Source organism: Labeo rohita, unplaced genomic scaffold (assembly GCF_022985175.1).
Source record: "Labeo rohita strain BAU-BD-2019 unplaced genomic scaffold, IGBB_LRoh.1.0 scaffold_87, whole genome shotgun sequence".
NCBI classification, from domain to species: Eukaryota; Metazoa; Chordata; class Actinopteri; order Cypriniformes; family Cyprinidae; genus Labeo; species Labeo rohita.
In genome coordinates, this window is record NW_026129821.1 from 221,786 (window position 1) to 241,726 (window position 19,941).

General features: G+C 35.7%; 3 protein-coding genes and 2 long non-coding RNA genes across 6 annotated transcripts; 2 read left to right on the forward strand and 3 right to left on the reverse strand.

Moving 5' to 3' along the window:
* Positions 1 to 165: 165 nt before the first annotated feature.
* Positions 166 to 867, reverse strand: LOC127162253 (putative protein TPRXL). Its single transcript, XM_051105023.1, has one exon. It carries the CDS (start codon positions 865 to 867, stop codon positions 166 to 168), a length of 702 nt encoding a protein of 233 aa, XP_050960980.1.
* A 49-nt stretch (positions 868 to 916) lies between these two features.
* Positions 917 to 1,741, forward strand: LOC127162273 (uncharacterized). Its single transcript, XR_007827291.1, has 4 exons — positions 917 to 1,034; positions 1,191 to 1,238; positions 1,305 to 1,331; positions 1,638 to 1,741. It is a non-coding gene; the product is annotated as an uncharacterized LOC127162273 (long non-coding RNA).
* A 1,219-nt stretch (positions 1,742 to 2,960) lies between these two features.
* On the reverse strand, positions 2,961 to 3,537 carry LOC127162274 (uncharacterized). The gene is made up of 3 exons (XR_007827292.1): positions 3,425 to 3,537; positions 3,280 to 3,357; positions 2,961 to 3,079 (listed from the first exon to the last, which is right to left on the reverse strand). It is a non-coding gene; the product is annotated as an uncharacterized LOC127162274 (long non-coding RNA).
* A 2,996-nt stretch (positions 3,538 to 6,533) lies between these two features.
* On the reverse strand, positions 6,534 to 12,191 carry trappc1 (trafficking protein particle complex subunit 1). Of its 2 annotated transcripts, none has more exons than XM_051105040.1 (5): positions 12,054 to 12,191; positions 11,735 to 11,833; positions 9,695 to 9,765; positions 9,135 to 9,273; positions 6,534 to 6,747 (listed from the first exon to the last, which is right to left on the reverse strand). In XM_051105040.1, exons 2-5 carry the CDS (start codon positions 11,831 to 11,833, stop codon positions 6,619 to 6,621), a joined length of 438 nt encoding a protein of 145 aa, XP_050960997.1. In that variant the 5' UTR covers positions 12,054 to 12,191; the 3' UTR covers positions 6,534 to 6,618. The 2 variants fall into 2 exon arrangements, with proteins under 2 accessions (XP_050960997.1, XP_050960998.1); XM_051105041.1 differs by having other exon boundaries at positions 11,991 to 12,181.
* Positions 12,192 to 12,281: 90 nt separating this feature from the next.
* On the forward strand, positions 12,282 to 17,078 carry psmb6 (proteasome 20S subunit beta 6). The gene is made up of 6 exons (XM_051105039.1): positions 12,282 to 12,417; positions 15,819 to 15,886; positions 15,969 to 16,100; positions 16,183 to 16,312; positions 16,398 to 16,542; positions 16,865 to 17,078. Exons 1-6 carry the CDS (start codon positions 12,322 to 12,324, stop codon positions 16,990 to 16,992), a joined length of 699 nt encoding a protein of 232 aa, XP_050960996.1. The 5' UTR covers positions 12,282 to 12,321; the 3' UTR covers positions 16,993 to 17,078.
* The last annotated feature ends 2,863 nt before the right edge of the window (positions 17,079 to 19,941 follow it).

Below are 19,941 nucleotides of genomic sequence, written 5' to 3' on the forward strand. Positions count from 1 at the left end.
GACTTCTCAGATGGGTGGGAGGAACTGGGTTCCATGTGAGGACTAGGTTTCTCAGGTTTAGAACTGGGTTTCTCAGATGGCTGGGAGGAGCACCGGGATGGGAAAAACTCCAGGAACTAGGTTTCTCAGATTTAGTGCTGGGACCACTGGGTTTCCATGTGAGGACTAGAGGTTTAACTTCTCAGATGTGAAGGAAGATGGGTGTGAGGAACTAGGTTTCTCAGATTTAACATCTGACTTCTCAGATGGGTGTGAGGAACTGGGCTCCATGCGAGGACTGGGTTTCTCAGAGGGAAGGGATCCAGACTTCTCAGATGGGAACAAGGAACTAGGTTTCATGGGACCACCAGGTTTCTCAGATTTAACTTCTGACTTCTCAGATGGGTGGGAGGAACTAGGTTTCTCAGGTTCAGCACCGGATTTCTCAGAAGGGTGGGAAAAACTGGGTTCCATGTAAGGACTAGGTTTCTCAGATTTAGTGCTGGATTCCTGAGATGGGTGGGAGGAACTGAGTTCCATGTGAGGACTAGGTTTCTCACGTATAGAACTGGGTTTCTCAGGGGGAAGGGAGCCATACTTCTCAGATGGGAACAAGGAACTGGGTTTCATGGGACCACTAGGTTTCATGGGACCACTAGGTTTCTCAGATTTAACTTCTGACTTCTCAGATGGGTGGGAGAAACTGGGTTCCATGTGAGGACTAGATTTCTCACCTTTAGAACTGGGTTTCTCAGGGGGAAGGGAGCCATACTTCTCAGATGGGAACAAGGAACTGGGTTTCATGGGACCACTAGGTTTCATGGGACCACTAGGTTTCTCAGATTTAACTTCTGACTTCTCAGATGGGTGGGGGAAACTGGGTTCCATGTGAGGACTAGGTTTCTCAGGTTTAGTGCTGGATTCCTGAGATGGCTGGGAAGAACTGGGTTCCATGTGAGGACTAGGTTTCTCAGGCTTATAGCTGGGTTTTTCAGAGGAAAGAGAGCCAGACTTCTCAGATAGGAACAAGGAACTAGGTTTCATGGGACCACTAGGTTTCTCAGATTTAACATCTGACTTCTCAGATGGGTGGGAAGAACTGGGTTCCAGGTGAGGACTAGGTTTTTCAGGTTTAGAGATGGGTTTCTCAGAGGGAAGGAAGCCATACTTCTCAGATGGGAACAAGGAACTAGGTTTCATGGGACCACCAGGTTTCTCAGATTTAACTTCTGACTTCTCAGATGGGTGGGAGGAACTAGGTTCCATGATTTAACTAGGTTTCTCAGGTTTAACACTGGACTTCTCAGATGGTTGGGAAGAACTAGGTTCCATGTGAGGACTAGGTTTCTCAGGTTTATAGCTGGGTTTTTCAGAGGAAAGAGAGCCCAGACTTCTCAGATAGGAACAAGGAGCTAGGTTTCATGTGAGACCACTAGGTTTCTCAGATTTAACTTCTGGACTTCTCAGATGGGTGGGAAGAACTTTAGGTTTCTCAGATGGAGAGGGTTCACTAGGTTTCTCAGATGGGTAAGAACTGGACTTCTCTCAGATGGTTGGGAAGAACTGGGCTCCATGTGAGAACTAGGTTTCTCAGGTTTAGCACTGGACTTCTCAGATGGGAACAAGAACTGGGTTCCATGGGAGACTAGGTTTTTCAGGTTTAACTCTGGACTCCTCAGATGGCTGGGAAGAACTGGGCTCCATGTGAGGACTAGGTTTCTCAGGTTTAACACTGGACTTCTCAGATGGTTGGGAAGAACTGGGCTTCTGAGGACAGGTTTAGGTTTCTCAGGTTTAGGGCTGGACTTCTCAGATGGGAACAAGGAACTGGGTTCCATAGGAGCACTAGGTTTCTCAGGTTTACAGATTTAGCAACTGGACTTTTTAGATGGGTGGGAAGAACTGGGTTCCCATGTGAGGACTAGGTTTCTCAGGTTTAGACTTCTCAGATGGGTTTCTCAGGTTTAACATGGACTTCTCAGATGGCTGGGAAGAACTGGGTTCCATGTGACTTCTCAGATGGGGGTTCTCAGGAGTTTTAGATGATACAAAACTTGATTTCTCCAATTCAGAACTGGGTTAGGTTTCATGGGACCACCGGGTTTCACAGATTTAACTTCTGACTTTTCAGATGTGTGGGAGGAACTAGGTTCCATTTGAGGACTAGGTTTCTCACCTTTTGAACTAGGTTTCTCAGAGGGAAGGGATCCAGACTTCTCAGATGGGAACAAGGAACTGGGTTCCATGGGAGCACTAGGTTTCTCAGGTTTAACACTGGACTTTTCAGATGGGAGGGAAGAACTGGGTTCCATGTGAGGACTAGGTTTCTCAGGTTTAGAGACTGGTTTCTCAGATGGAAGGGGAAGAACTAGGTTTCATGGGACCACTAAGTTTCTCAGATTTAACTTTTGACCTCTCAGATGGGTGGGAAGAACTGGGTTCCATGTGAGGACTAGGTTTCTCAGGTTTAGAGCTGGGTTTTTTCTCAGGTTTAGACACTGACTTCTCAGATGGTTGGGAAGAACTAGGTTTCATTGGACCACTAGGTTTCTTAGGTTTAGCGCTGGATTCCTCAGATGGGTGGGAGGAACTGGGTTCCACAGGAATTACATTTTTCTTAGCCCTGGACTTCCGGGATGGGGAGGAATTAGGTTTCTCAGGTTCCAGACTGGACTTCTCAGATGGGTGGGAAGAACTGGGTTCTATGTGAGCACTAGGTTTCTCAGGTTCAGTGCTTGAACTTTCAGATGTGGAGGAAATGGGCTCTATGTGAGGTCTAGGTTTTCAGGTTTAACACTGGACTTCTCAGATGGAATGGAAGAACTGGGTACCAAAGCAGTACTGGGTTTCTCAGAGGGATGAGCACTAGACTTTTCGAATGGCGTGGATTTGTGTTCCATAGGAGCACTGGAACCAGGTTTCTCAGGTGTCAAACTGGTCTTTGACAACAGAAAACTTTTTTTTACTGGGAGGGAAAAACTGGGTTTTTCAAGTTTACTGTTGGACTTCTCAGGCAAGGAGGAACTGGGTTCTTTAGGATATGCTCCTTTTACAAAGGGGTAGTCCATTAGAGTAGATTTTTCAGAGTAAACAGTCCGTCCTAAAATAATAATAATAATAATAATAATAATAATAATAATAATAGCACTTAAACTTTTAAGTGGCGTCATACTACAGTTAATTGGCAACATACTACAGTGGCAGTAGATTCTGTTTAATATTAATACAATATGATAGTTGAACCCACATAATCATGCAAACATACACAACTTGTAAATAAATAAATAAATAAAACCAAACCTTTGTTTTCTTGTAGTACTTGCCCAGCATCATTCCAGTCAGATGCATGGGAAGCACGTTCAATTGGAGAACAGAGCACTAAAATGAAAGTCAAGGTTACCAAAAGAAACATATTTTTAATACCCATTTATTAAAGTTAATTTACCTTCACTCCATAAATGATACAGATACAATAAAATAAGAAGTCTAAAAGGACCCATTTTGCCCACAAGTTCAACCATTTAGTCTGGCAGTCTGGCCAGGCATTTTAAAGATGAGCAGTGACACTGATTTGCATCACCTGGCATCCCAATTAATGAACAACTGTTTCATCATTAACATCCTATTAAAACTCATGCGCTGATGGATTTGCATCATGTTTGTGGTTTTCACTTTAGAAATAGTTTTGATATAGACATACTGACATAAAATGTGTCTAAATAAATAATATGCACAAACATTATGTTAGAAGTGTATGTTTTTCTTTAGGGTGCAAGTAGTCCCCCTATCCCCAACTCCCACCCCCCTAATGATTTAGTTATTGTGTACCGGAAATCATATTAAAGCATCTTGTAAGCACTACAACAAAATCTATCAGTGCATGAGTCAGCATGTAAAGTGTGTGTTACGCTGGGCTCACACTACAGGATTTTTAAAATCCTAACCGATTATGAAATCTGGTTGCAGTGCACACATAAGGAGAATCATTGCAGATGATCTTCCCTGAAATCTTAAACATGCGCACACTACAAGATTTGAAAATCATGGTGTATCACACACTACAAGATATTACTACGATTATCATGCCGGTGGGATCACCTCACGTGATCTTACGCTACAGATAATAATTTCAGCAATGTTTACATGCACTAAGTGTGCTAGCGCTTTCTGCATTCACCCAGTACGTTCAAAACTGAGACAAATTCAACCCAGAGCTTCTCTTACTCCTTACTAACATGTTTGATATTAATCTGGGTGGCCCCGATTTGTGTGAGAGCAGATCAGGAGGTGCAAGATTCGATCTGTGAACGTCTCACATTACCAGATTATCTGTGCTGAACATCAAGACCGATCAAGGTGCTCCACAAGAGGTGCTCCAATTCTTAGGAGGGGAAAATCGGGGCAAAATCGGGCTAAAAATCCTGTAGTGTGGGCCTGGCTTTATTGGACCAAAGTTTCTAAGACCTCCTTACGATACCTTTTCAACCACTATGTGTGTATAAAACTGCTTGTAGGTAATGAGTTAGCTGTATGTGTTGCAGATGAGTCTTCAGTCTAGGCTTGAAATGAATGTGTCTGGAGAAAGTGTATTTTTTTAAAAAAAAGATAACATTTGGTACTAAACTTTTTTTCCATCAGACCACTTTTTCTGTGCTCTTTATTTGGTGCCTTTTTTAGCTGTCTTTGTGGAATAATGAAATTCTTAGTGATATTGAGGGAAACGAGATTACTTCTGGAGGCTAAAACATGAACTTGTGTGCTGAGTGATAATTAATTACTGAGCTCAATAATTAGCAGGTGTTCTCCAGGTGGTACATATTTTCTGATTGGCTTTAAAAGTCCTGGTTTGGCCATAATATTAAAATGTTTAGTCAGAGTGCCTTTCTTAGTGGCTGCGTTTGTAGTAAAGGGTGCGCTTAATTCAATTTATTGTTGTGGTGGTGTTTTATCACCATTTGGTATGGCAAGATGAGTTTGATTTTGTTAGTTTGCAGTGATTTATATGTAGTTTATTTATACAAGCATTTGTTTTTTCTGGCACTTAAAGTCAGAGTAGTGGATCACCAAAATGGAAGAGCAAGTGCTGTACAATGCAAGTCCTTCGAGTCTCAATTGTCAGTAAGGCAGAGATTATACATCCTGAGCTTATTCATTGCTTGCTTGAACAACTTTTCACAAGAAGCATGTCAATAAGAGATTCTATCACTTTATCCTGTCCAGGTTTAATGATTTTCAGGTTGTGTGCTTATTGATAATGTTCATCATTTATGCACAGTGGTCAATGTCATGTAGTGTTTTTTTTATATATGAAAGGTATATGAAAAGACAAAAGTAAATTCCATGTTTTCTTCCCCACATATATTACTTTATTTTTTTTTTTAATGGTGCTTGACATATTCATATAGTTTACATTCAAATTAATACAGCATGTCACATGTGATCTAGTGTGATTTACACAATTTCAGATGACACTCAAGTACATACAGTTTGACAATATTATTCAATACAATGAATGCATACATTAAAAATTCTCCACAATACAATCTCCAGAGTATAAGATCAGGATTTTATCAGATCAGGATAGAGGAGAGGAAAAAAAAAAAAAAAATTGTGGGAGATTTTAATGGGAGATGCAACAGGGGATGGGCTTTTTCAACTAGAGGAAGTGTTATAATGGATTATGGACTCCGATTTTAGTTAAATTCTTCATGTTGGTTTTGTTTCTTACTTTCCATCCAAAGGAGCTCATCAGAAGCTTGAGTTCTTCTCACGTGATGGAGAGCTTTGCTGAGGATCATTTTGGACTAGAACATGTTACTTGTCCTGCACATTTTTTCATCACATCAAACATCACAAAATGCATTTGTAAATATGCTGATATTTACAAACAACAATAACTGACAGCAATGAACAGTCAGTGAGTGGGAAGCTAAAATTAAACTTACTGAAGTCACTGCCATCATGTCCTGAGAATCCTTGAGCAAACATCTGGAACCCACTTCATATCAGGTGTCTTTAACTATGATGTTAACATTTACATTAAACATTTGATTCAATCTACTTACTGTTCTTTATGGAAGCTTGACTTCCAAAAAAAATGATAATATAAACTCACAATTCTGAGATGAAAAGTCCAAATTGCAAAGTAAAAAGTTGCTTTTTTTTCATAGTGAAGAGGGGAAAAACTGAATTGTGAGATATAAATTCATAATTTAAAAAGGTCAGAATTGCAAGATAAAAATTCTGAATTACAAGAAGAAAGTCAGAATTGTGAAAAAATAGTCTGAATTCTAAGATAGATCAGTTATTTTTTTTATTTCGTGGCAAAAATGGACATCCATTTTTATAATATGGTCCTCATATTAAAAAAAAATTACCAGCATGCAAATGCATCTGCAATTATTTCTGTAAATACATCTATAGCTACACTGACCCAATCCCCACACTTTAACCCATTATTAAACTTGTGTTTATTCATACTCATCTGCTGTCATGAACCCTACATGAGCAGCGACATCATCACACACACAATGATGGGAAAATAAAGTCATTATTTTTAAAAAAAAGAGTTGTTTATTCAAACAGATTTGGTGAGTGAAGATGTTTAAGTGAGGAGCTGTGGTTGAGGAGGAGCGGCGGTCAGGCGGCGCGGACGCTGAAGAACGGTAACGCTCTGATGAAGGAGTCCAGTTTACTGCTGAACAGGTCACTCTGTAGAGACTCGCCCAGCGCACACAGCGGGTTCTTCACGATGTACTCCACGTATAGCTACACACACACACACACAGCATAATCATAATCAATCTTTAGACATAAATGTGTGATATTCACTGACTAAGAATGGCTTTGAAACAGTTCTGAAACATGCAACACTCACATTTACGTAACTGAATGACTGTCTTTTGAAGTTTAATAATTATATTTTGGGTCATTCCATGTCAAATCAACCAAAAATCAAAAACTTCCCAATCTCAATTTTATGATTTTGCTAAAAAAAAATTTTTTAAGAAAGATAAACATTTATATTGAAGACAGCCTAAATATGAAATGTCCAGAGTAATCCACTGTTTTGTAGAGGGAGCAAAATGCCAAATTACAGGGGGTTAAAAATGATTTCAGAAAGATGGCAGCATCGTAATGATATTTCTACACAGAGATTGTTTGTTCTATTAGTAAAATCTGTTGACTTTATCAATCTTTGTTGCATTATGTGCCAATGGTGAACATTCAAAAATGGAGAAACAGCAAAGTTTGCATGCATGTAACAAGTAGTATTAAAGATATCTTAATGCCCTTTTAGATATTTGGTCTTAACAAACTTTCCTTTTGGCATCTTTATTTTGAAGGCCCTGTATGGTTCGGTTCCAGAGATACTGGAATTTCAATATGGCTCCAGCAGTAAATCAAAAACCAAATATGGTTCACTTTGCAAAAATATGATGCTTCTTTTCTTATAAAGAGGAATGTCTGAAGAACAAATAATGTTGAAGCTAGAGATGTACCTCATTTCCTTCTGTCAAAACAACTGGATTGAACATACCTCTCTGAGTGCCATAAATAATATATATATATATATTTTTTTTTTTTTTCCAAAGTTTGCATGGCTGTAACTCAATAAGCAATAAAGGCATCACAATGTGATTTTAGATTCTCTTTCTTTTGGAATCCCTGCATCATTCCCTACATCATTCCCATCAGTCCCAGAGATATGGGGATCTCAATGCTGCTCCATTTTCAGGTTGTTGAATATTACCCATTTTCAGTGGTTGAAAACCGTATGTTGGTTACTTTGTATAGAGCTAAAGAACAATGTCTGAGGAATAAATGATGAAACTAGGCACGCATCTTGTTTTCCTCTATCAAAACAATTGTATAGGACATACGTGTTTGAGTGTCATAAATATTCTTTTTATAAAGTGCCTGTAACTCAAGAAGTATTTGAAGTATCTTAATATGATTTTAGATTCTGGTTCCTAAGAAAGTTTTCTTCTGGAATCCTCTTCTAACTTTTTAACATTATTGATTTTTCAGACATTGTTCTTTAAATAAAGCAAGTATCGGCTGTATAGTGACCAACATTTGGTTTTCAACCGCTGAAAATGGTTAATATTCAACAATCTGTAAATGGAGCCTTGGCGTAGGACTGTGAAAATTCAACACAAAAGTTTATTAGGAACTAAGACTCAGACAGGTATGTTCAAAGCAGTTTTTTGACATAAGTAAACAAGACACATCTCTGGTTTCAACATGATTTGTTCTTCAGACAATCTTCTTTAAAAGAAAAGAACTATCATCGTTCTGCAAACTGACCCACATATGTACATTTTAGCGATTTAGCGTATTATAATTCCAATATCTCTGGAACAGAGCCATATAGGGCCTTAAACGTAAAAAGGCCCAATATCTAAAAGGGCATTAAGATATCTTTAAAATGTCTTGAGTTACAGGCAGGCAAACTTCAGAGTAAAAACTTGTAAAGTGCTGTTTCCCCATATTTGAATGGTTACATAATGCAACAAAGATTGATAAAGTCAACAGATTTACTAATAGAGCTACCAATCTCTGAGTAAAAATAACAATTTGATGTTGCCATCTTTCTAAAGTCATTTTTATCCCCCTGTAATTTCACTCTAAATCTCAAATGAAAATTGCTATTTTGACCCCCCTCTACAAAACAGTGGATTACGCAGTAAATATTCATCCATGACATTTAATGTTTTGTCTTTAATCACTTTACATGTGTATCTTTCTTCAAAAAAAATATTAGCAAAATCAAAAATTTGAGCTGGCGACCTCTGGCTGAGTTGACACGGAATGACCGTATTATGTCACGCTTTTATAGTTTTTATTTATATTTTAAAAAGGTTTTTGTGTTTTTATATTTTCGTTTTCACTTTAATTTTAGTTAAAGTTTTAGTCATTTTGTTGTATTTTTTAATTAGGTTTTTTTTTAATATATCTATATTTTTATTCATTTTTATTTCTGTTTTAGTTATAGTTATTTTAGCACATCAACATATCTTTATCACAAATTGATAAAGTCACAGTGAAGTTATACTATTTAATATTTCATGGTCTTGAATTTGATCAAACCAAATGTATGACTGTTTAAAAACCCCTGCTACAGTGTGTGTGTGTGTGTGTGTGTGTGTTACCGTGCTGTAGATCTGTTGCAGTGTGTCTCTACAGTTCGGTACACCGAGGTCTGTGTTCATCACCAGTTTGATTCCCGTAGGAGTTTCATAATAATGCAGTTTATATCGGCTGGTCTGAAACGCCAGAAAGCCTTCTTTCCTGAACCATTCAGTCAAGGAGAACATGAACACACACACACACACACACACACACACACACACACACACACACATGTCTGGTTTATTATCTTTGTGGGGACTCTCCATAGGTGCAATGGTTTTTATACTGTCCACACTGTATTTTCTATCCCCTTACCCTAACCCTACCCCTAAACCTAACCCTTACAGAAAACTTTCTGCATTTTTACTTTCTCAAAAAAACTCATTCTGTATGATTTATAAGCTTTTGTACCCATGGGGACCTCAAGCCGGTCCCCACAATGTCAAAAATTTCAGGTTTTACTATCCTTGTGGGGACATTTGGTCCTCACAAAAACAAGTACACACACACACACACACACACACACACACACACACACACTAACAAACACACGCTGGCGCTCTGATGAAATGAAGGATACATGTCCAGCGGACTCATCTTACTGACGAAGGATCGGATGGAGAACAGCATCCCATACATCAGCTTAAACTCCTGATCAAACAAAGAGAAAACAGAACAGAATCAGCTGCACTCATCATCACATCTGAGAAATAACACACACACACACACACACACATATATATATATATATATATATGTGTGTGTGTATATATATATATATATATATATATATATATATATATATAAAAGCATTTTTTATTTAAAAATAAATAAAACATGAATATATAAGACTAGATGAGTTAAGTTGTCTTGAGAAAGCCTAGCCTGAAAGTTTGAAGCAGTTGTAATAGTATGTAAGCAGCTAGCATGATTTAACACATTGGTTACGTGATTTAACATGTTGTTAACATGTTTTAGCATGATTAGCATGTTGATAGCATGTTTCTGGCATGATTAACAAGTTATTAGCATGATGCTAGCATGTTTCTAAAATGATTAGCATGTTACTAACATGTTGTTAACATGTTTCTAGTATGATTAGCATGTAACTAGCACATTGCTAGCATGATTAGCATGTTACTAGCATGTTGTTAACATGTTTCTAGAATGATTAGCATGTAACTAGCACGTTGCTAGCATGATTACCAAGTTGCTAGCATTTTCTATCATGATTAGCATGTTACTAGCATGTTGTTAGCATTTTCTATCATGATTAGCATGTTACTAACATGTTGTTAACATGATTAGCATGTTACTAACATGTTGTTAACATAATTAGCATGTTGTTAACATGTTTCTAATATATTAGCATGATTAGCATGTTACTAGCATGTTTCTATCATGATTATGTTATTAGCATTGTTAGTATGATTAGCATGTTACTAGCACGTTGCTAGCATGTTTCTATCATGATTAGCATGTTATTAGCATGTTGTTAGTATGATTAGCATGTTACTACAATTTTGTTAGCATGTTTCTAACATGATTAGCATATTACTAGCATGTTGTTAGCATGATTAGCATGTTACTAGCACGTTGCTAGCATGTTTCTATCATGATTAGCATGTTATTAGCATGTTGTTAGTATGATTAGCATGTTACTAGCATGTTGCTAGCATGATTCTATCATGATTACTATGTTATTAGCATGTTGTTAGTATGTTACTAGCATGTTGTTAACATGTTTCTAACATGATTAGCATGTTACTAGCACGTTGCTAGCATGTTTCTATCATGATTAGCATGTTATTAGCATGTTGTTAGTATGATTAGCATGTATTATCATGTTCCTAGCATGTTGTTAGCAAGTGATTAGCATGTTACTAGCATGGTTAACATGTTACTAGCATGTTGTTAGCATGTTTCTAGTATGATTATGTGTAACTAGCATGTTGTGTAACTAGCATGTTTCTAGTATGATTATCATGTTCCTAGCATGTTGCTAGCATGATTAGCATGTAACTAGCATGTTGCTAGCATTATTATCAAGTTCCTAGCATGTTACTAACATGATTAGCATGTTACTAACCCTAACCCTAACCCTAGCATGATTTAGATAGCTAGATAGATTAGAAATATTAGAAATATTAGAGTGGAAGCTTGAATGAGTCTAAATGGATTAGAAATAGTACATAGAAGGGAAGCTTGATTGAGCCTCAAGGGATTCTGGGAGTTTAGATTTGAATTTTGTCAGTTGGAGTTTGAAGTGTGTTGCTCATTTGAACATTCATGTCTATGGGATTTTTGGTGGATTTGATAGTCTGGTTTACGAAAACTGTAAGCCGGATCAGTCTGAAGGTCTGGACCGAGTTTGGTGGCTCTAGCTTGAAAGCTCTAGGAGGAGACAGATACCGAAATTTGGCTCAGAAGAAGAAGAAGAATATTCTTAAATAGTAGATCAGTAAGTTGGCTTTCTCAAGACAGCTTAAATATGCACAGAAAGTAACAACAGAACGCATCATATGACTAAAACTACAACACGTAACACATACACAGAAAATAAAAGCATATAAACAGCAACAGTGTGTGTTTGTGTTTGTGTGTTTGTGTGTTTGTGAACCTCTTCTTTGGAGATTCCGGCTTGTTTCTTGCGGTTCCATTCGCTGTAATGCAGGCAGGTGCCATTGCGATCAAATATGTACAAGTTGTGAACGGTCATCTGAGAGAAACACACAAATCACACGTTACTGATGATGATGATGATGATGATGATGACAGTGTAACATCAGTGACACAAAGCGCATCTGATCAACATCACTATCGTAAACACGACCATAGAGTTAAATTACACATAAGATAAACACCGTTTCCATTACCCGTGTTGAGTTTAATTCACAGGATGTTTAATGCAGTAAATGTTGACGGATTTCATTATTTACCTTCCGCACGGCGTCTGCCCCGAGACTGGCGCGACAGCTGCCTGAACAAGTGTCAAAATTCCGCTTGAAACAATCGAGCGATCTAATACGCTTCAAACGAACATTAATAAAAAATAAATCAACAACACTGCGTATTATTGTTTAAATTATATAATGCATTTCCGCGGAAGTGTTTTTTTCCTGCTGTATCAGGCGTGTGTGGTCGTTTATGACAGGCGTATGTGCGGACTCCTGTTGCGGGGTCCTTCAGTTCCGTTCTTCTTTCAAGATGGCTACAGCGCTGCAGTTTCCAGCTAATGTTTCTACTTTAAATAATTATAATGATTTATATCCTGACTGGACGCAGAGAGAAGTCAGCACAGGGGTAGGAAGTACAAATAATTATTTTAATAATCTCAAAAGAGTGAGTTTTGCTGTAGAGAGACGCGTTTATTCGCTCATTCGCTCGTGAATGATGCAGCAGAAACTCAACAATCATTCACATCGAGCTCATTATACACAACATATTTACATTAGCTACATAGATACATTTTGTTTGTGTACTATTTACAGTCATTTATTTATTATAGTAGCGCGGTTGTTAGTTATGACATTATTATCAACTGATAGATGAATCAAAGCAGCGCGAGCAGATGATGAACACTGTTCAACACTGAACTCTGTGTTTGTGTCTTCAAAATCACTCAGGTTTACTATGAAAGCCTAAGACTCATATGTGTGTAATTAGTAATTCTGACTGTTCTATAAGCTGCGTTTTCTGGAGTTTATATTTTACAATTTAGTATTTATTTTTCAAAATTGCCACTTTTATCTCACAATTCTGACTTTGTTTCGAACAACTGCGTTTCTGTGTATCACAAGTCATACTTTTCACGACTTTTTTTCTCAGAATTGCAACTTTATCTAACAGTTAACTTTTTTAAATCACAATTATTACTATTTTTTCCTCTAAAAGACTGATAGTTTTAACTCAATTCACTTTTTTTTCTAAATTCGCGACTTTTTATCTCACTGTTGACTTTTTCTAGAATTTGTCAGTTTATATTACTCCAATTAATATATTTACATACTCCAATTTTATCTCTTCTTTTTTTCTTAACTGCAAATTTATATCATTTTTTCTCAAAAGTTCTCATTTTAACCTCACAATTCTGACTTTTTTAGTATCTGAGAGTTTATTTCAATTTTTGTACTTTTGTACAAAACTGCAGTTTGTTTATTTATTTATTTTTGATTCTTTAAATTTCTGTTAGAAACTTAAATTTCTTTAAATCTCAAACTGCTATTTATTTATTTATTTATTTATGGTACTTTGAATTTTCTTAACTGCAATTTATTTATTTTTGATACTATATATTAAATTGTTTTTTTTGGGGGTTTTTTTTTTTTTCAAAACTACAGTTTATTTATTTATTTTTGATTCTTTAAATTTTCGCAAAACTGCTATTTATTTATTTATGGTACTTTGAATTTTCTTAACTACAATTTATTTATTTTTTAAACTACTTTAAATAAACTACTTTTTTTTTTTTTCAAAACTACAGTTTATGTATTTATTTATTTATTTTTGGTACTTTGAATTTTCTCAAAACTACAATTTATTTATGTATGTATTTATTTTTGATACTTGGTATTAGTGTTGCACGATATACCGGTACTTAAAAAGTATTACGATTACACATTTTACTAGTGCCGGTACTTTAGGAGTGCATTTTAATAAGAGCCGTATTTCTGTGTCTGTGTTAGTGATTGGCGCAGATGTGCAGTTTTGTTTACTACACACATACACGTGACGCTTGCGGTGTTTTCAGCCTCTGCCGCCTCAATATACGAGTAAATGAACACATGAACATCATCTCTAGAACTGCTCTGAGAGTCACTTTGTGAGCATTTTACCGTCTCTTTTGCGGAAAACTGTTGTCATATAATGAAGACCCCAAAGGTCTTCACAGCAAAAATAAAAGTCCACCGTTAAAATAAAAGTTCAGTTTAACTTGACAGTCAGAAATATATTAATATATTACTTAATGTAAAGATAGTACTATTAATAATAATACAATTATTATTGTGATACAGAATATTTACCAGAAAAAAAATTACCTGAATTTATTTACCAGAAAATTGTAAATGCACAACACAGTATTTCTGAAAAAAAAAAGAAATATCCTATAATAAATTAATTTATCAAATCTAATTATTCTTTCTAAATTCATTAGACATGTTTTTGATTATTAAAATGTAATGAAACGATTAAAATAGAATCCAGAAAATGAATGGAAAACAGATTCACAAACAAAACTGAGTTTGAGAAAAATAATAAAATGTATTTCATAGAGCCTTAAAAACTTCATTTTTGTTAAACTTTTAATAAATTGCTGTTAAATTCTGCAAGTTTCATGATTTCAACTAATTAGACATGCTGTTTGATAAATACTTTTTATGCAACCATTAAAATAGAGTCTGGAAAAATTAAAATGGAATTTTGGAAAAAATAAAACCGATTTCATAGGGCCCTTTTTATTTCATTTTTGTTTTTGTTTTATTGTTTTCCTTTAGTTTGTTACTTGCATCTGGGTTCTTATTATTAATAAAACAAAGATAAAATAACAAAGAATAACTATGTCATGATATAAATTGTTGTTGCGAAATAAAATGACTATATCATGAAATAAGATTTGGTTTTATCCTTTAAGTGAACTTACCAATATAGCAAAGATCTCTACATACCTGTAGATTCAGTATTTGTTCACTATAATCCTGTGTAGTGGCACTGGCATGTGATTAATATTATTTCATTTTTTTACATTTTTTTTTAAAGGGGGATGAAATACTTTGTTTTAATAGATAAAATAACTATGATCTCCATTTGGATCATCTATTATTCAATTACTTTTCCTGTTGTTCTATGTTTTTTTTTCCTTGTATTTCGTAGTATATGGTAGTATCGTCATATTTTGGTCAGGTATCGCATCAAAGTCAATTTTGGTATCGTGACAACACTACTTGAAATTTTCTCAAAGTTACTATTTATTTATTTATTGATTTATTTATTGGTACTTAGAATTTTCTCAGAACTACTATTTATTTGTTTATTTATTTATTTATTTATTTTGGTACTACTTGAATATTTTTTTCAAAACTACTATTTATTTATTTATTTTTATTTATTTTTTTTCCAAAAACTACAATTTATTTGTGGCATTTCTTTGAATTTTCTCAACTGCTATTTTATTTTTATTCATTAATAAATTGTAATATTATTTTATTTTTTATTATTATTTTTTTATTATATATTTATTTTGTTTTTGGTTTTTTTTGTATTTATTTTTGTTTTCTGTGAATTTTCTCAAAACGGTGTTTTGGGCTTCTTAAGATTGTTACTTTTTTTTATCTGATAATTCAAATTTCAGAGTTTATATCCCACATTTTGGATTTTTTTTATTTTATTTTTTATTGTGAATTTATACCACAGATTGTTCTTTTTTCCATCAAAATTACTTTTATTACCTACTTTCCTACTTTTTTCTCACTTTTTTTTTTTTTTTTGTAGCAACAGCAGGTTTATATCCGCTAGTATTTATTTTTTTCCAAATTGCAAATGTAAATCTCAAATTTTTTTCAATCTATTTTTTTAAATCTCAAATCTCAAAAAGTCTTTCATCAGAATTCTGAGTTTACAGTGCACAGTTTTTTCTGTGGTGTTTAAGCTTCCGTAGTGTCCTGTAGTAATGTGATCTTTTTTTATTTATTTATTTATTTTTTAAGACCACCATCATGGCGGTGGAGTTTGACGGTGGAGTTGTGATGGGCGCTGACTCCCGCACCACTACTGGGTAAGAGAAACTGGTTCATATGAGTTTAGGTTATAAATCTGATGATTCCAGCGTGTGTAAGCGTTTGATGTGATCTGTGCAGCGCTTACATCGCCAACCGCGTGACGGACAAACTCACTCCCATCCACGACCGCATCTTCTGCTGCCGCTCGGGCTCGGCGGCGGATACGCAGGCCATCGCGGACGCCGTCACCTATCAGCTGGGCTTCCACAGGTACGGCGGCGCACGCGGCATCCGATACGGGACGTCCGGCGTTCTCTGATGCGCTAACTCTCGTCTTCTCTGTCTCATTCAGCATCGAGCTGGACGAGGCTCCTCTAGTGCAGACGGCGGCCAGTCTGTTCCGGGACATGTGCTACAGGTACAGAGAGGAGCTGATGGCCGGGATCATCGTGGCCGGGTGGGACAAACGGAGGGGCGGACAGGTACGGCTTCAGCAGGAGCACGAATCGGTGACGCAGATGGAGAAATGGGCTCATCTGAGTGTGTGTGTGTGTGTGTGTGTGTCAGGTGTACACGGTGCCGGTCGGAGGGATGATGACCAGGCAGCCGGTGTCGGTGGGAGGATCCGGCAGCAGCTACATCTACGGATACGTGGATTCAAACTACAAAGCCGGAATGAGCAAAGAAGAGTGTCTCAAATTCACTGCAGGAGGTCAGACACGCACACACACATATGTGCACTAAACTTTGAATCAGTTAAACTAATTGCTTTGCAAGATGATTGAGGCGCCACACTCTGGGCAAACCGTGTAAATACAAACGTATGACTATAATTTCCAGAAATGTATAAAACTGATCTGAGATCAGGTAAAGGCCATTTAGACACTGGTTTATGGGTTTATTTTTGTTATGTGCTTTGAATCACTGATTCAGTCAAAGGTTTGAGTGGTTCATGAGGCAGTGTTTGCAGTGGAGATGTGTATTTTGCTTTTGTTATTGGTCTCATCGGTCTGTGTGTGTGTGTTCATGTGCAGCGCTGACTCTGGCCATGGAGAGAGACGGCTCCAGCGGCGGTGTGGTCAGGCTGGCCGTCATCTCTGAGCAGGGTGTGGAGCGGCAGGTGATCCTCGGGAACCAGTTACCGAAGTTCTCCACCGTCTGAATCTCTGATTTGTCCTGTAGCAAAACCTGAAGGTGTTTCTCTAGATGTTTGTCATACAAAGTTCCAATAAACAAGACTTCAGTCGACCTCTTTGGTGTCTGTTTTATTTATAGATCGAAAATTAAAATGTTTGGATGAATTAAATGGCTTTTGTGTTTACATCAGGGACAGGAGCATCTGACCAGTGACATGAGGAAAACATTTCAGTCATTGTATTACAAATCTGTTTGTTACATATTACGTACATCACCTTTGAATCGATTAGAATGGAAACAAATAAAAATGTTTTTAAAAACGAAAATAGTTTATTTGAATTGATGTGAATAATGACATTTGTGTTCAGTAGAGCTGCTGTACAGCTGAAATCAAGAGTTTTACAACATTAACACTTATTTAAGTCATCATTTTCATTACTGTGAAGTTGTTTTGAAATAATCAATACTGTATAAAGCATTATAGATAGGACTTTTTTTCTCAAAATTGCAACTTTGTCAGTTAACTTTTTTTATATCGCAGTTACTTTTTTAGACTTTTTTTTTTTTTTTTTACTTAACTGCAAGTTTACATCACTTTTTTTCTTAAAATTGCTCATTCTTTTAGCATCTGAGAATTTGATTCAAAAATTTAAATACTTTGAATTTTCTCAACTGTAAATAATTTAAATAATATATTAAATAATTACTTTGAATTTCTTTAAAACTAATTTTTAATTAATTCATTACATTTTAATTTTTTTTGAGAAAATTTTGAATTTTCTCAAAATTGCAAGTTTATATCACATTTTGGGCTTCTCAAAATTGTTACTTTTTATCTCATAATTCTGACTGTTTTCTAGTAATTGAGTAACTTACATCGCATATTTTGGACTTTTTTTTTTCTAAAAATAGTTCTTTTTTCTCTCAATTACCCACTTAGTTACTTTCATCTCTCAATGAATTTTCTAGCAACTAAAAGTTTGTATCTCACAGTTTTATTTATTTTTGTCTCAAAATTGATACATATAAATTGCTTAAATAAGCTTTGTTTTTAGTGAGATTTGAATTGTTGAGAAAGAAGAATTTGGAATTAAGAATTATATATAAATGAAGAACTTTCTAGAGTCTTATGTCAAATTAAGAGTGTGCACAAAGATGTCCTAAAAATTTTTATTCTAATCCATTTTTGCGAAATTTTCCCCCAAATTCATCAATGGCTTGAAGGTATTAAACATAACCTAAGAAGTCAGATCTGCTAAAAACCAGTCATAAGAGTTTGTGTATATATATATATATATATATATATAATGTACGTTTTTCTTTTTGGTTGATGTATGGTTTGTTAGGATATGACAATATTTGGTAAAGATACAACTATTTGAAAACCTGGAATCTGACGGTACAAACAAAAAATCCAAATATTGAGAAAATCACCTTTAAAGTTGTCCAAATGAAGTTCTTAGCAATGCATATTACTTAAAAAATAAGTTTTGATATATTTACAGTAGGAAATTTACAAAATATCTTAAATGGAACATGATCTTTACTTAATATCCTGATGATTTTTGGCATAAAAGAAAAAATAATCATTTTGTACAATGTATTGTTGTCTAGTGCTACAAATTTACCTGTGATACTTAAGACTGGTTTTGTGCTCCAGGGTCAAGTATGTAAATAAAATAATATTTTAAAAGAATAATATTATATATAATAATATAATGATAAATAATATTTTTGAATAATATGCCATGACTGAGTTTCCCTTGGAACACAATTTAAGATATTTTTGATGAACAGCTTTCTGATCCTCCATCGACAGCAAGGGTCATTCCACATTCAAGGCCCAGAAAGGTACTAAGAACATCGACAAAATAGTCCACGTGACATCAGTGGTTCAACCATAACATGAAACTACGAGAAAACTTTTTGTGCACAAAGAAAAAAAAACAGCTTTATTCAACAATTCTTCTCCTCATTTTGGAGAGTATCACAGTGTATTTCTTTTACACTGTATAAAATGCAAATGCAAATTTTCCAGTTTACAAAACATTTTGAGTCTCAAAAAAAAAAAGCTCTTTCCTTGAAATGACATAAAAACCCTTGTCAGGCCAACAAAATTGCCCCAAATGTCCCAGCTAGTCAAACACAGTTGTTCCCAGCATGCATTGCAGCATCAATAAATTATGCAAAGACAATGTTATCCATTAAGGTTTCTATAACAATTTACTGTTTGTCATTTGTAAACTAAAAATTGTTACATAAAAAAAAATAAATGACCTCAACGACAGTAACTGTTGTTTCAGTTGACAAGACGTTTTCTATTAGCAAAATAAGAGAATCTGCATTGCATGAACAAACAAATTTATGTTGGCTAAACAAAGCACCTTTACTGACAAAAACTAAAAAATTATTGAGAGAACTTAAAAGTCTTACAAAAGTTGCCTTACTTACTTACTCAACCATTTATCTTTTACAGTGTAAACGTAAACAAACGCGGCGCGCACTTGTTCTACATCAGCAGCGTGTGTTGTTTACATGCGATGAAAGCACATGCGTCATGACACTCTCCAACATGGTGCTATAGGCTTGTTGAATAAAGATATTTTGTTTTCTTTGTGCACAAAAAGTATTCTTGAGAGGGAAGATATGGACCGGCCATTGGAGTCAAGATAAAATACTCCGTCCAGAATTCATACCAGACTTTGGTTAAGGTCTCAGTGACCCAATACCTTTTAGTGGAGGTCCAGGAATTGGTGGAATCGGGCGGGTGGGCGTCTGTGGTGGTGTCGTATGGAACAATCAGCGTTTGAGTGATGGAAATTGGTTTTGCTGAGGTTAGAAGAACAGGAGAGGGTCTGGAATAACGTATTCGCTCAGGTAGGAGTGTGGAGGATGGGGTGGATCTGGTGGACAGAAGTCGTTCTCCTCCAGCTCAGCTGACAAATTGTTGAATAAAGTTGTTATTTTTGTTTCC

What these genes read in the sequence shown, in the direction of transcription:
- LOC127162253 (XM_051105023.1), bottom strand. Translation starts at nt 867, where the DNA reads ATGGAACCCAGTTTCCCCCACCCATCTGAGAAGTCAGAAGTTAAATCT.
- trappc1 (XM_051105040.1), bottom strand. Translation starts at nt 11,833, where the DNA reads ATGACCGTTCACAACTTGTACATATTTGATCGCAATGGCACCTGCCTG. An exon ending in AAGATGAGTCCGCTGGACAT is followed by an intron (nt 9,274 to 9,694) that starts GTATCCTTCATT and finishes TGAATGGTTCAG; the next exon opens with GAAAGAAGGCTTTCTGGCGT. An exon ending in TGCAACAGATCTACAGCACG is followed by an intron (nt 6,748 to 9,134) that starts GTAACACACACA and finishes GTGTGTGTGTAG; the next exon opens with CTATACGTGGAGTACATCGT.
- psmb6 (XM_051105039.1), top strand. Translation starts at nt 12,322, where the DNA reads ATGGCTACAGCGCTGCAGTTTCCAGCTAATGTTTCTACTTTAAATAAT. An exon ending in TATCAGCTGGGCTTCCACAG is followed by an intron (nt 16,101 to 16,182) that starts GTACGGCGGCGC and finishes TGTCTCATTCAG; the next exon opens with CATCGAGCTGGACGAGGCTC. An exon ending in ACAAACGGAGGGGCGGACAG is followed by an intron (nt 16,313 to 16,397) that starts GTACGGCTTCAG and finishes TGTGTGTGTCAG; the next exon opens with GTGTACACGGTGCCGGTCGG.